This window comes from Amblyomma maculatum, chromosome 10 (assembly GCF_055883805.1).
Source record: "Amblyomma maculatum isolate TAMU_Amacu chromosome 10, ASM5588380v1, whole genome shotgun sequence".
Classification (NCBI taxonomy): Eukaryota; Metazoa; Arthropoda; class Arachnida; order Ixodida; family Ixodidae; genus Amblyomma; species Amblyomma maculatum.
In genome coordinates, this window is record NC_139353.1 from 123,735,332 (window position 1) to 123,751,436 (window position 16,105).

Below are 16,105 nucleotides of genomic sequence, written 5' to 3' on the forward strand. Positions count from 1 at the left end.
AACGTGACTAACAACGTCATAAGCGGGCTATAAACGCGCTTCTATAATAAACCAATCGTTCTAGTTCTGTTACTCCTGCCTGATACCCTCACGGTGTCGCCGCGTAAGTGCGAATTATCAGTGATGAGGAGGTAGCGCGCTGACGCTAGGCGGTTAGACCTGCTCAATCATGAGCTCCGAATGATCACTGGATTTCACAGACGCAGAAGGCATACATGACCTATGTATCGTGTTCGTCTGGAGGCATACTTTCAAACCCATAGTATCGTGGAGGCAACAAAGAATTGTGCGTTGCTCATAGTTTCACAAACAGCGGTTCAGGTGTCCACAGGAAACAAGTGAGACAGTTACCGTGCCTTTCCCTTCCTATAAATCAATCAATCAGTTCACAGCGAACTTGCGCCACCTGGGACGTTCTATTCTTTGTATGAGTGGCGCAGGGTCGGCGTCATCACAAAAAGGTGACTGAGCTGATTTATGAAGACGTCAGCCATTTGAAAGACCACTACTGTCCCCGGGTTAACGAGATCGCTGCAAGTTATGTTTTCTTAATGGGCTTGGAAAAAAAAGGGGAAACTCTTTATGACTTCGTTGCGAAAATAAAGCGGCTGCAACATCGTTGGGGCGCACCTTAAGAGAAAGAATTGTTGGCGAGTTGCAAGATGAAGACGTGTGGCGACATTTACTGAAGCAACAGAAGCGTACACCGGAAGAGGCGGATGATTTTGCTGTCCCTGCACAGAGAGCCGCACTGAATGCCATGAGATTGTATTCTGCAGAGACAGGTGAGTGCATTCTGCACTACAAAAGAGCCGCTCGTTGAAACAGGTGAGCTGCATTCTGCACTACAAAAGAGCCGCTCGTTGAAACAAAAGATGAATCGCCGAAAGCCAGAGAACGAGATACATGTGGACGGTGTGGTGTCGATTGGTACACCGAGAGGGTATGTACACACCTGCATGCCTTGTGCCACCGGCCCTGTAAACGAGGAAATCTGATCGCAATCTACCAGTCCAGCACAATTTTTTATCGGTAGGGATCTTAGCGACAAGTTCTCCTATGCAGGAACAGCTGAAACGGATACAAGCTCGGACAACAGCGCAGCTCTCTACCCTACTGCAGCGGTTCCCCACGAAGGAGCCAGCACCCGCAAGGTTAGGCAAACCTACAAGAGCGTTATCTGGAATAACGTCCCTTTTACTATTCTACTGGACACGGGATCGCCTGTAAGTGTCACCTTTTATAACTATGTCCCGGAAGCACGGGAAGATGTGGCCGTCGTTGCGAAAATCGCGCCTGAACCTCTCCTGCCTCTTTGACAAACTTCCAGTGATCGGACAACTCATCTATGACTGCTACAAGCGACAGGAAAGTCATTCCGGATGCGGTCATAGTGGTCGGCAGCTCAGGACCATCCTTGCACGAAAGGGACTTAATCAAGGCTTTTAGCAAGGCTGTCGTGGTAGTGTGGTCCATTGTGGTCGTGAGTAGTCGGTGAAGATAAAAGATACCAGCACGGAACCGTGAGAGGTGCACAACAAATATGCTGACGTGTTTGCTCGCTACGCAAGGGGCCATCGGCAATATTTCAGCTGAAATAAAACGCATGTCACCGTTTTCTTAAGGGCCATACGGCACCCTACACCTTGATGGACAAGATGTCTGAAGGGCTGGACGAGCTGGTTGCACAACAAGGCTTGACGCCTGTGAAGGCCTCAGAATGAGAAACACCAGTGGGGCCTATTGCGAAGGGCGATGGGTATCACCGAGTTTGCAGAGATTTTTGTAGGAAAATGAATGCGGCCCCGGTGGTGGAAGAATACCATGCACTGCCTCTAGTGGACGACATTTTTGTAAAGATGCTTGATAGCGAAGCCTTCGCGACGCTGGATTTACGTCATGCCTACCACTAGTTACTGTTAGGCGAAGATATCAGAAACATAAGTCATCAACACTCAGAAGGGCTTTCTTTTCAGCCCATTGCCTTTCGGCGTAAGTTCAACTCCAGCCATTTTCCGAAGGTGGCTAGATGGGCTGCTTGGTGATATTGCAAGGATATCTGGTTGAAATTATCATCGGAGCTGAAATCATGACGTATGAATTTATCATCATTCATAAGCCTGTTTATGGAGATTGTGTGCCGAGTGCCAATTGGATGAAACGAATAAACCAAGGTGAATCTCTGCTCCTACCACCAGACACTCTATAAATGACCGATCTTGGGTTCGCAATATGCCGAACCAATCTTGTTGTGCGCTCCTCTCTAGCCTGTGGATTGTTTCGTTGTTCCGTCCGTTCTCTTGCAGCCACATGTTCATGGTAGAAATCTTGTCAATTAGTTTTACTATATCTCCTCCCTTCCCCTACTCGCACGTTTATCAGAAGTATGCGTGTGTGTGTGGGGGGGGGGGGTCCTTCTTGCTCAAGAAGTTGCTGGAGCGTGCGAGAGCAGCCTGCACTTCCTGCTCGACGGTGGTGGCGGCCGGCAGGCCGGGCGCGGGTGGGAAGAGATGACTCCTCTGGTCTGTGGTGACTTTTAGCATGCACTTACATTGCGCACATACGGACGCCTTTTCTTCACTTCCATAGAAACGCAGCCGCTGCGGTCGGTTTCGAAACTAGATATTCCGTGACAGTGGTCGAGTGGCTTAACTGCTGAGCCGTTGGACGATTTACCTGTGTCTCTCTCCAAAGTACCAAAATCACGCTTCAAAACACCCATTCAATTAGCGCCACTGGGTACAGTCAGGCAGCACCATTAAAAACAAGTTCTTGTAGTGGGATGAACGAATTTTACATGAAAAGAAAGATTACAACAGAGGTCTGAATATGAGGCAGACTATATACGTCTCTACGATCTACACTAGAGCGGATACCAAACATGCTCAGCACTCGGTGAAGAATGGAAATTCTATGGTTCGTAAGATGAAAGTTGCTAGCAGTTTTATTCTTTCTTTCGAGCAAAAGGCGCATACATTGAGCATTGGCACGGGCTTATGGGTTTGTTACTATGAAAACATTTGTATGGTATGGTACTTCAACGTGTGAGCTCTGAAGATTGCCTTGCGCTATGTCTCACCTGACCTCCAAAAGGCTTCTTGATGACCAAATCTTGAAGTTGAGAGAGTAAGAAGGTGCCGATTACAGAAGCCGCTGCAAGGGAAGTCAGTAAAACAGATGTTCTGCGAAGCTCCCTCTCGGACACAATTATGGACTGGAAGAAACAAAATTGCGACAGTTGTTTAGATTGAATGTCATTTTCAATCATTTGTTTCGGGTGTTTTATTTGAACAAGCGTGTGGTGTGCGTCTGGCATATTACCTTGCATATAGGTGAAGGGAACACTGAGTGTGCATTGTGTGCGAGCGCTCTAACATCCCAAACAGTGCCGGGTACTTTCAGTGAGAAAGCTTCCTACTGGAATGGCAAGGCAGATTTGACGATAGATTTGTTTAGTGTTTGTTGCAAAATATGTGTGCACGTACGAAGGGTGGTTACCATGCTGGCACCGTACATACGGAATGCAAGAGAGGCAATAAACCAGCAACTGGAAAGCTACACCTGCTGATCCCACGATCACCACAGAGCCATGCGAGATTCTAAAGTGGGGAAAATTTGCGGAAGCAACTGATTCAGAACAGCCTGTTTGGAATCAGCTGATTTCTTTCACGTAGAAGTAGGCCTACGGAAGCGGCGGCGTTCTAGGCTCCCTGGCAAAAGAAGACGTGGAGAGGAGGAGTGGGTGTAGCTTTGAAGTAGATGCGAAGAGAGATGAAGGATGGTACTCGGTGTTCGGTCGAAAGGCTGCCTCCTGACCGAGGAATACATTATTAGAGCTGCAAAAATACTGTAAAAAAGTTGGGGCGACACTCAAGCTTCGCCATGAGAGAAAGACAGAACGCAGGACGGAGTATCTGTCTTACTTGACGGTGGACACCTACACTTAATCTGCAAATTAATTTATAAGAAAGAAAAGACAGTATTTTTCACAGCTCATAGTGGACAGCTGAAGCGCGCCATAAGAGAATCGACACTATCTCAACTACAGGCCTTCGTTTTAGATACCGCGTTCCCAACAATAGCGACAACACGCGAGTGCAAACCGGTTTATATTGACGGCTTTTCGACCGAACAAGCTCTATATACTCTCGCGTAAAAGTATTGGCAAAATGTGCAATTTTTGAATAGTTCTGTCTTAGTGGGAGGAGTGAGGAAATAGACGTGCAGGAGATAGCCTGAGAAGAGGTGAGGTGATGGAAGTAGCCGGAAAGGGGACGTAGATTTCAGGGCGGTGCTACTGCGTCGGGTGTTTACCACCAGGAAATCATCTCAAGACGTACGACATTAGGTAAGTTGGCAGTTCGTAGGTGCCTCTTCCACGGAGCACTATGACAACTTTTCGGCATAACGTCTGGAGCCGCCACGTGGAAGATGAGGCCGAGTTACAGGAGGTGGCCAGATAAAGCACGCAATTCAAATTTAACGCGATGGGGTTAAAGGCCCGTTCACCGAAATGCGGTATTGGCCTTGTCAGCGAAAAGTGACAAACATGGCGTTGGAAGGCGGTAGCTAGCAGCTGACATGGCCGTGCACTGACAACCCATTGTACAGTACCCATAGTTGCCTGACGTTATACTTGGCAAAAGCTCCCAACTGAGGCCAATCCATCCATGCTGAAAGATGGGTATCAGAATCAGACTACCAGGACAATACATTCATGTTTCCATTAGGCCAAGCCGGCACGTTTATACGGTATGATTAAAGCGGGACTTGGCGTGCGGGGTAGGGGCCTGCGCTATTATGTCATACCCTTAAAACGGAACCTAAATGTCGCCTTTACTTTTTTATTATTGAAGCGATGCAAGCCGACCCACATGCTGAGACTACGGTAGCGAGCAGTGATATCATCTTGGCGACGGCTGGGGTGGTGCACTTCAAGGAACTTGCAGCCGCTTGTCGGCCAAAAGTCAGAAGGGAAGCTGAAAAAGCCTGCGTAAGGTGGACGACCGAATTCAGGGCCGCAGGAAAGCTGTTTGTTTTCTGGTACAAAGTTCTAGCGGTGGGAATGCTGTTTTACCAGTGCTTTATATAAAAATGTTCTCCCCGCGGGTCACTGAATAGGTTTTGAAGTTTGTACATGCCTATATTATGTGAAACGTGTTTGCCTGACACTCCCGTCTTATTGCACTGGTACAATTAGAAATAAAGGAATATGGTAGTTCCTGATGCTCAGATCAGACCCTGGCAAGCAAAACGAAGTCATCAATTGAGCTCAAGCAGCCGCAATGTCTAAAGTGATCCTCACCAACGACTAGCCTTGGAGGGCAAAGCCTCCTGAAGAAAGAAATGTATCTCATTCGTGCTCCTCCTGCATATGGAAACCATGCGCCCAGCCTCTAGGCGCAGCACTAATCCACGTCATTGCTAAGCGCCCACCAGAAGCTCGATCTCAGGCGCCCAGAGAGCTCTTAGGGTGGTCTGTCAGGTATATTAAAAACGTTAGGCGGACACTTTAGCTATGCTGTTAGGGGTGTGACACGATAGCTTTCTCTTCGTTTTAATATTTTATTTTTATACACCGATACTTAGCGCCAGCAAACATTAACGTTCCATTCTGAGCACTTTGACACACTTGAACAGCATTTTTTCTGTTATTTCAATTATGTAACTGACCATTTGAACATTATTTTTTAATTAGCTGCATTAAACAATAGCTTTAGCTCTCAGCATTATGAAAATTTGTACCTTTTCAATATTCATTTTTGTATTCAAATTAAATAACAGACTGATTGCATAATCTATATTTTTTATTTAGCGTCTCGAAGCATAGGCTTTGCATTCTGAGCTTTTTGATAATTTTGAACCCCACTTTTCAAAGTTTTTTATTCCTTTCGTTTCTTTATTTATTCAGTTAATAAAATAATTTCATTATGTCATCATCGCTTATCCCACATGTCATGAATCACTAGAACCACAAGTTTCCACCATATTTGTTTTGCAGCTTTCGATTGTTTCCGATACGTAGTGCCAACCACTGCGACGCCTACGGCTTTTCGGGCAAACGACCTGTTTAAGTTATCGTTTATTAACAAACGTAAATAAATTCAACTGGGACTATAAAAGGCGAGCATGGTACTCGGGGGCAGTCAGGAAGCGCGATGCGTCGATTGTGTCATCGTGGTTCCTGGTAGCCCGTCTCCTGAAGCCGCCATGCACCTTTATATAACAATGTACGAATACATGTAACACTTTGTTTGTTCCTCTGTGATCTTTTCTGGCTGGCCGGCCCCTCCATGGCGCCACTCTGACTTCCAAGGAACTGTAGCAACCGCACTCTCAAAACAGTGTTGGCGACAGTGGGAAATACCAGCCATAAACACACTGCACCATATACTTTGGAAAACATGCATTCGCTCAAGACCATTGTAGTAAAGCTTAAAGGTTTGCTTATCGCGAAACGCAGGCTGTTCTTGAGCCATGAGCATTATTTTCACGTTGCTCTTGAGAGCCTATACGGTTGTAGCGCTTGTTAAGTATTGAATATGTGCTCTTCGTTGTTGGAAAACGGTTTGTTTGGTTTCGTAAATAAAAACACCCAATGTGAATAAACTTCCTATGTTGTCCTAACTGTCCTTAATCGGTGTCAGGGCCGTAGGACGGAGGCTTTCGAAGTGCAATACTAGAATCTTTGTCCCAAATGAGCAGGTGAATTTGTTGTCTCTCTGATATACTTCGCTTTCGCTTGCATTGCGCAATCTTTTGTTGCCCAGAAGGAATTGTGTTTTTTTTTTTTTATTAAAGGCAACTGCTAAATACTACCGTAGCGTCTGCTTTAACGAGGAAAATTTCATCTCTCTAAAAGAAAACTTTGGTCGCACAACCAAAGTTAGGTCTCAAAAATAATAGGAAACAGTTTGAGGTACCTGCAAAACATTTCTACAGTGTTTCCTTTTTATAGTTTTGTAATTAGTCATTCAGAAGCCCCACTTTCAAATACGTAAATAAAACATGCCACCATTCACTTTGCACTTGCTTGTTGTGCTTAAAGTGGGTAGATCGCAAAGTTTGCCAGGCCCGTCATCCCTGGCACTAAGAACAAAAAGTTAGGAAAACCATCTTTGTGACTCCAGTTCTGTTGTTGTAAGGGTGCAAAAAGCGGAATATAGCGCGGGGCAGGTTTTTCTCAGCCACCTATGTTGTTTTTATTGCGGGAAATAGTGCGTGAAGTGTTTGTATTAAGATTGAAGGGCCTGAAATAATAATAAATACATTTGATGCTTCCACAGAACGTCTTTTCTCGTGATTTTTGGCAGGTGAATGATGCCGAAACGCGCAGCAGGGCTCACTGTTCAGGGAATTAATGAAATAAGCCCCAGCCGCCCCCGCCATCGCAGAGATGTTCTAACAGAGGCAAACGAAAAAAAATTCGAGGCTCTCATCTCAGTAGGTAAAATGCTAAAACAATGTAACAGTTTGTGTTCATGATGTCAGCGTCCTATCGGAACGCGGCAATCTGAGTAAGCCATAGCTTAGTGGCACACGTGTCTCCAGCTGTGCTAGCTTGCTCACAGGCAACGTGTGATATCAATGTAGCGGTGCGCAAAAGGCGATGGGTTTGGGATTCACGGTCGAACTACTGTGAAAGCAAGCTCACCAGCAAATGCGTCTTTGCACACGTCTGCGAATTGCTCCATAAATGTATGGCTCTTCACTGAACTCTCCTAAATTATTTCGCTAGTTACAAGATGAAAAGCGTTCTTTAGGTTCATGCGACAGCATTTATAAACTTTTATTCGACTGTGTGATAACCCTGATCAATAAATTGGCACAAATACAGAGTTTTGCTTTTAGGCTCCAAACACTCTGTAAATAGTGCATATTAATTGCGTTTGGCTATCTCAGAGCAGACAACTTGCAGTGCACAATTGTTTTTTTTTAATAATTATTTTGACAGAAACAACATGTAATACACTATTTCATATAAACATCCACGACATATTCATGAGTACAATATACGTCCATGAGCCGGCTATCTATAATGTACTATACTATTAAAAACGCTTGAACCATCATAACAAAAGAATAAATGTGAAGAAAGAAATGAATAGATGTAAATAAAATTATTTGGGTGGGGAAATATAACTTCCGCTTTAAAGGATATGATGCGACAGCGTTTATGGCTCCTGCCCGATTCTTCCTTTGTGGATCCTCGTTCACGTACATGCAAAGTTGTAACACAGTTCATAGCGAATCAATTAACTTGTGCCTCGATATTTCAAACGTACTCTTTAAGATTCAGCCGTACTATATCACATGACATGTAAGAACACCCCACATAGATACACAACCTCGCATAACCAGGGAGAACCCACGCGCCTGCGTAATAGATGTCTGACTTGATCTGCAGAGCGTACTGAAAGCAACGATTCTGCTCACTGTTGTACATGAAAAACGCCCTGCAATTTTTGTTTGGTACGATACGAAGCCACAATACCTACATCCCATGAAAAACTGGTTCGCTAAGGTAAGAAGATTTAATTTGGTGGTTTGCCAGTTTTTAATGATACCTAAATTTCCTCTCGCCTGAAGAACGCAAATCATTGGCATGGCGGGGAAGGATTTTCCCTAAAAGATACTGTTCTCCGAGAACAGTGCATTTGACTGTTCACTAAAGAGCCACAGTGTTAATGGAAGAAACAGAAGTGGATTGAGCCCATATTGTGATTCTTTTTGTGTAGAATAAGCTTTCAGCGAAACATCGTGACAGCAGCATTAGTGAGGGTATGGGAAGACCAGGGTTAATATGTGTCATCCTTCGTGCTCGTGTGGTCGTCGCCGGATGCGCTGTTTCACTAAGCTCCTTGAAACAAAATTGCTATTGTTCTCATGCCGCAGTGAGATGCACTGAAATGCCTTTGTACGATGTGTTCAAGCAGGTGTAAGAGAGGTTCGCATTATACCTCAATAAATCTCGACCCTGAATGACGACTTTGCACCTTTTTCAAAGTTTTGTTTTCACTCTTTTCGCTCTTATCAGTATGGTGGAAACAACGGAACCGGAAGTGGTGGACACCGAACTGACATCCAGTTCCGGCGGTTCCACAAATCAGATGACTAAGGTCAGTGCGAAAAAGGCACCTCTAATTACGACACCAGCTCTGAATACGGACCCTGGTTACGTCGATTCACAAATTTTTAACGAGGAAAGATGCTTCATGAAAAATGAAAACTGCACCGATGTCGCACTTACTCCTTGCTGGGAAAGAGCAGTGAAATGCAGAAAGGTGTCGAGCACGCTCCCTGCGGACAGCAGCCCCAAGAGTGCCGCTACGAAAGCGGACGGAGGAAGACAACGCTGCCGTCGTCGCCACACTATTATTGGCAAGGCCACCTGCGGTATGAGGCGAGTAATATAGATTAACTGAATTAAAGACATGCTTGGTAAACAAAGTATATTTTCTTTACTGAATATTTTTTGCGGCAGTGGAAGCAATGCTAGTTCAGTTATATGACAAGTAGAATTAGTTGCATCTGACTGGCATTTGAATAGAAATGATACAAACGAAATTAAGACTTTAAAGGGTGTGCTTTCTGGCCAAGTAAGAGTTCTCGACCATTTAATGCTTCGAGCAACAGATGGAATTATACATTTCACTACAGCAGGACCAAGAGCAATGCTGAAAAAATACGCGCGTTGCAGCGGGGCTACATAATCCCTATGCAACGCGTTGCACAATTAACGAATTCCATTGAACGCTTTCTTTTTAGAAGAATCGGTTTAACCTTAAAGCTCGAAATTCAGACAGAAATGGCATATGGTAGTCATAGTCTTTGCATAGAAAATTTGTTAGGGCACTTGAGTGATTCGATCCGAGGAATGCGGATACATCCATCATCTGTGGCGAGGGCTAAGAAAAAGCCGTTGCCCCGATGTGGACGCTGGTGGCGCCATCTTGTTTTGTTTGTATAACAATATCACAAAGCTCCGGCGAAGGCAGTTACGTGTGTTGATTTTTTTGTGGGAGGTTTGAAACCCTTTGTAACCTTCTTTACCAATAACGACCACCAACGCTTAGCTGGGCTAAGCCTGCACTAAATCTGAAGAGTTTTGTAAGTGTATCCTAATATATTTTACTTCGGCTTGGAACGTTGAGAGATGGCGCAACAGAAGTCATTGCTGTGACAGGGCTTGTTTTGCTTCGCAGTATGCGCAGACGACGAGGACTAAAACTTCTGATCGAATCAGGCAAGTAACCCAAACAAATTTCGTATCGCGAAAATTCTGCCGACCAAATGCCACTTCAGTGAGAAATTTGAATTTTCCGAAATCAAGGATTTAGCTGAAAGAAGGATTCTACGGGATACTAATGTTGGGCACTAGGAAAATCCGGATCGCTTCGCATCTACAGTATAAACGATAGCAATAACGATCGCATTGTTGAGAAACCTTGCCATCAACGTTGTTGAAGTCGACATTGTGAGCGAAAATCCAGACAGCACTGTGGAATCTATGCTGCAGAAATGCGAAAGCCAAAGCGTTGCTGGTGCACACGGTGCGTTACGTTTGCTCTCATTGTCAGTATCAACTGAATGCACCATCATTATTATTGCTAATTTCATCATAATTATTATCACTAATTTCACCGTCATTGTCATCGATAATATCATCCTCACGGTAGACAAGGAGAATTACGACGTAATTTCACTATCCCGGGCACAACGTAGTTCGTTAAAGCGCTCTGCTTGGGATGCAAGGGATGGTGATCTAATTCTCGGTGGAGACAAGACTTATTTATTTATTTTTACCTATCATCCTATCGGCAGACAATGAGCATTATGACGTGCATTTCACGATCCCAAAAGTCTCGCAGTTGGTTGGGTCCACAGCATAGAGGTTCGACTCCAGGTAGAGAACGTATTCTTACTTTTCTGATGAAGTCATCATTTATTTATTTATTTATTTATTTATTTATTTATTTATTTATTTATTTATTTATTTATTTATTTATTTATTTATTTATTTATTTATTTATTTATTTATTTATTTATTTATTTATTTATTTATTTATTTATTTATTTATTTATTTATTTATTTATTTATACATATACCTACAGCGCCCGCTGAGGGCATTTTTGTAGGGGTGATACAGTATAAAAGCATACATCGTCATGCAAATGAGAACTTGCAAAAAAAACACAATGAAAATGATAAAAAAATACAACACATTTCATTACTGAGCAAACTAATTACAAAAGAATCATGAAAACAAGAATGACGCAAAAAATGACATATTGAATAAGAAATAATCGTATACAAAAACAATTTTTTTTTTAAAGCGCACAGCGGCACAGCACATAAAAAGCATAAAAGTTTAATTGAACAAAAGGCGCGACAGAGCACTTTCAAACGACGATTGCGGGGCTTTGACAACTTCTTCTGGTAATTTATTCCAGTCATGCACTGTTTTAGGAAACAATGAGTTTTTAAAGACACTTATACGGCGCTGGTATTCTTGGACCTTTAAAGAATGATCTAAACGGGAGGATATATAGCTGGGAGCTTTCATGTATAAATCTTTAGACAAACCTGTTGCGCCTATAAAAATACTGGGAAATAGCTTAAGTCTAAGATATTTGCGTCTGGCTTACACTAGAAGCCACCCTAAATTTTTGCACATCTGAGAGGGGCTTTTAGTGAAATCATAGTTTCTGGACACAAACCTTGCTGCTCGTTGTCCCTCAAATGACGTCATTTTAGTGACAGTGACCAGACAAACGAACACCGGCAGTATTAGTATAAGCCATTAAATGCTTTCACCTTGAATATTATGGACAATAACGTAGGCAGATGTTAGTTTGCAGATGATATGGCCATGATTTTAATGATCCATCGGTTGTGTAGCCGTCACGAGACCACGTGACATGGCTGGCTTGACATGCTCTGCCAACTTGGACACCTCCTCAGAAATAGATGGGTGAGGTCGGTATCGAGCCTTCCAGGACCCGTGGATCCTCAGATGCACACGCTGTCCCAAGGCCACGCAGGCGCGCTTGTACGGCTTGGTTCAACCGGGGCTTTATAACATTGGCACGTTACAGCGTGCCGGACGAACTATGGCAGGCAGATGCTTCGCATCAGACTTCCTACCATATTAAATCAATACTTTGCTTATAGTGATCAAGATTTCTCTCTTCCTCCCAATAAATTAATCCGCGAAATGTTTCTATCAATACATATTTTTAAGTTAGGTGTTCTGTCTTGCGGCGTTTGTTTTATTTTTCATGTATTTTTTCTGATTTACCTAGTGCTTTTTTGTAGTCTAATTATCTCTCCATTGATTGTTTATTCACTGTGTGGGCGGGACTTTCTCTGCTGTGAAATGCCGTCATATGCAGGGGCAGCCGCCCCGTCGAGCTGCTCTTCGAAGCAGCTTTTCAGCGGCTGCTTCTTTCCTTTCTTTGTAGTAAAGGAAAAATAAATTATTATTATTATTGTTATTATTATTTTCATTATTATTATTATTATTATTATTATTATTATTATTATTATTATTATTATTATTATTATTATTATTATTATTATTATTATTATTATTATTATTATTATTATTATTATTATTATTATTATTATTATTAGCGACGGTGGTGCTAGAGTCCCTGGTGCCCCGCTCCTGCCCAGCCACCCGACCGGTTTTCCCCCTTCAGCCGCGACCGGCGAACATGGCGGTGAGTTTGCCTCGCTACGGGGTCTCCTCCTCGACGCGCTTGAGGGAATCTCTTTTCTGAGCGATGAGGTTGCCCAGCTACGGGAAGAGAACGAGCGCCTTCGTGTAGAGAACTCGCGGGCTTTCGTACAACAAGCCGAGGTTATCGCCTCTTTACGTGCCGATGTTCGCGGCCTACGCCAGGAGCTTGTGCGGTGCGCTGCTTCGCAGTGTGAGCGTCCTCTCGTCGAGCGTCCTCTCGTTGTCTCCGTGGGCAATCCTACCCGTGAGGAGCAGCCATCTGTGGACTACTCCGCCGCTCTTCATCGAGGGATGACTCCTGGAGATATTCCCTGTTCATCTTCTGCCTCTGCTCCTCGCCGTGCGGTTGACTTACCCAGTGAGATGAAGAAGCACCGAAGTCGAGCCATTACTGGCGCATCGAGCTCATCTGTCCTGAACGTTGCCATTTACCAAAAGAAGCGTCCGAAGACTATTTTCGTCTCTAAACTCAGTCCCGATACTACATCGGTAGACCTTACCAACCATCTAAAATCAGTGAATATTACTCCCATTTCCTGCCGGCAGCTGAAAACAAGGTACGACTCCTACTCGTCCTTCCATATTGAAGTTGATGAAGAATCCTACAGTAAGCTTGTTGAGCCTTCGATGTGGCCGATGGGTTGCATATACAAGGACTTTCGTGGGAAGCTTTACGACGATATGCTTCATCCCTCTGAACTGACGCAAAATTGCAGTGGCCCCTAATTTGGATATCTATTATCAAAACGCCCGAGGTCTTCGGACTAAGGGATCAGAATTTTTTTCTAGCGTCTTGTCCTCTTGTTATACCGCTGTTGTGGTTACCGAAACCTGGCTGTCAAGTGATATTCCTTCCAATGATTTCTTTCCAAATAATTACTCTGTTTTTCGTAGCGACCGCCCTGAAACAGGTCCCAAATCAAGAGGAGGTGGAGTGCTCATTGCTATTGACAGTTTTGTGAAGTGTGTTCGACGTTCCGATCTGGAAACTGTTGAAGAATGTGTGTGGCTCGAGCTCACTTTAAATCGACATGAAAAACTTTTACTTGCAGCTTTCTAAATTCCTCCGAATCTACCTCCTTCAGCCTATGATGATGTTCTGCTCTCAATCGAACATGTTATAACCCGTCATAGCAAACACAAACTTCTTATTTTAGGTGATTTTAATACTCCTGGTATCAACTGGAACTCACTTATTTCTTCTCACAACAATCATTACATATTAAGTAAGTGTAACTCTCTACTTGATTTCATAGCCTTTAACTCTTTGCAGCAACACAATTTCATTGAAAACTGTTGCGGTAATATTCTTGACATCTGTCTATCGAATTTTGAAAGTGTTCGAGTCTCGAGTTCGGACATACCGCTGACTCGCTGTGACAAATTTCACCCTCCGCTTCTAGTTACTACTGCTGTCTCTGCCTCACCTTCTACTAACTCAGATCGGGTGGGGAATTCGCCCCGTTTCGCGTATGCACGTGGTGATTATGTCGGTCTTTTCAATTTCTTCTCTTCCGTCGACTGGTCCCTTTTAAATGACATTAATGATTCAGATGGACAAGTCAGTCGCTTTACAGAAATAGTTCTTGATGGTATGCGTCGGTACATACCTTTGCATACTCCTACGCGTAGGAAGTTCCCTTCCTGGTTTTCAAGGGAACTAATAACGGCGTTAAAGCTCAAGGAACGGGCCCATCGTAAAGCGAAACGCCCTGGGTTTCACAATTGGGCAGATGAGTTTCGCCGTGTGCGTTCTCTTTGCAAACGCTTATACAAGCGGGACTACGACTCCTATCTTGAGTCTTTAGAGAGGTATGCCTCAAATCGTCCTAGTCAGTTCTGGCGTTACGTTCGCAAGCGTTCCATTAAATCAGATTTAAGTATCAGCTTAGTTGACTCTCAGGGTTCGGAAATTCGGGATGTTGCCGACAGTTTTGCACAACATTTTTCCTCCGTTTACAAACATCCACATTGTGATTCCGTTTGCCTCCCATCTGGTGCACTATCTAATTCCATTCTCTTTGACGAGGAGTTGATAACTGAGAGTCTTAAGCGTCTGAGACCATCTTTGTCTCCTGGACCTGATGGCATTCCAGCTGCCATAATAAAAGCCTTCAGTTATATCTTCGTACCAGTACTGACTGCCATATTTAATAACTGTTTAAAAAATGCTGCCTTTCCTCGCGTGTGGAAAATGGCACGCGTGTTTCCTGTCTTCAAGTATGGAAACAAAACTGATGTTTCCAATTATCATCCGATTTCTCTTCTATGTGCAACCTCTAAGCTTTTCGAATTAGCTTTGCACAGCGTACTTTCCTTCCATCTCAAACATATCATAGTACCGAATCAACATGGCTTCATGTCGAGTCGCTCTACTTCCACCAACCTAGTCACGTTTATGACGTATGCCTCTGCAGCAGTCCTTCAGAGGGGTCAGGTTGACACTGTGTACTGTGATATGAGCAAAGCTTTCGACGTTGTTACTCACTTACTACTTCTTGAAAAACTTCTACTCTCTGGCGTTGAAGTCTCACTCGTAGCCCTCCTACGCAACTATCTCCTTGATCGCTTCTGCTTTTTCAGTGTCAATGGACAGACTTCTTTCGTTTACCCTGCAACGAGTGGAGTTCCTCAAGGTTCAGTACTAGGCCCGCTTCTCTTCTCCGTTTTTATTAATGATGTTTCCTCGGCGATAAAGAACTCCTCGTTTCTTCTTTATTCTTCTTTATGCTGATGATATAAAAATATTCAAGGTAATACATTCTTTTCAAGATTGCGTGTTGCTGCAATCGGACATATCTGCTTTTTCTGATTGGTGTGCGATGAATCGACTTACCCTCAATTCTTCCAAAACTAGGGTTGTGTCCTTTACTCGTAAAACACATAGCTTTCTCTACCATTATTCTGTCAATTCTGTGCTGTTGGATAGGGTTGATGAAATTAATGACCTTGGTGTACTTTTTGACCGCACCCTCAGCTTCTCCTCTCACACTAAACGCATTGCTCAGCGGGCTATGCGCACACTCGGATTCGTTTGCAGACTTTCGAGAGAGTTCCATACTCCACTTCCGTTCCTAAAACTGTACCTGTCCATATGCCTCCCGGTCTTGGAGTATGCGTCGGTTGTTTGGAATGGCACTTGCAAATCGAACTTGGACAAGGTTGACAGAGTACAAAAAAAATTTTTACGGATATTTCATTATCGCTTTCCTTTTGTAACTTCCCCCTCTCGCTCCACCAGGAGCGCCCAACTGAATCTTCCTTCCCTTCACTGCCGTCGTATCAGACTTGATATCATATTTCTGTACAAACTCCTTCATGGCCACATTATGTGCCCTCAGCTCTTAGAGTACATCCTA

General features: G+C 43.8%; 1 protein-coding gene across 1 annotated transcript in view; it reads right to left on the bottom strand.

Annotated features, from left to right (window-relative positions):
• Positions 1–16,105, bottom strand: part of LOC146177393 (ATP-binding cassette sub-family C member 3-like) — an 89,652-nt gene that overhangs the window by 65,979 nt on the left and 7,568 nt on the right. Inside the window, exons 3-4 of the mRNA XM_084581545.1 lie at positions 9,251–9,391; positions 3,080–3,214 (exon numbers count right to left, since the gene is read on the bottom strand). Of these exons, the coding sequence (XP_084437671.1) occupies positions 3,080–3,214; positions 9,251–9,391 (276 nt within the window). The remainder of the gene's footprint in view (positions 1–3,079; positions 3,215–9,250; positions 9,392–16,105) is intronic.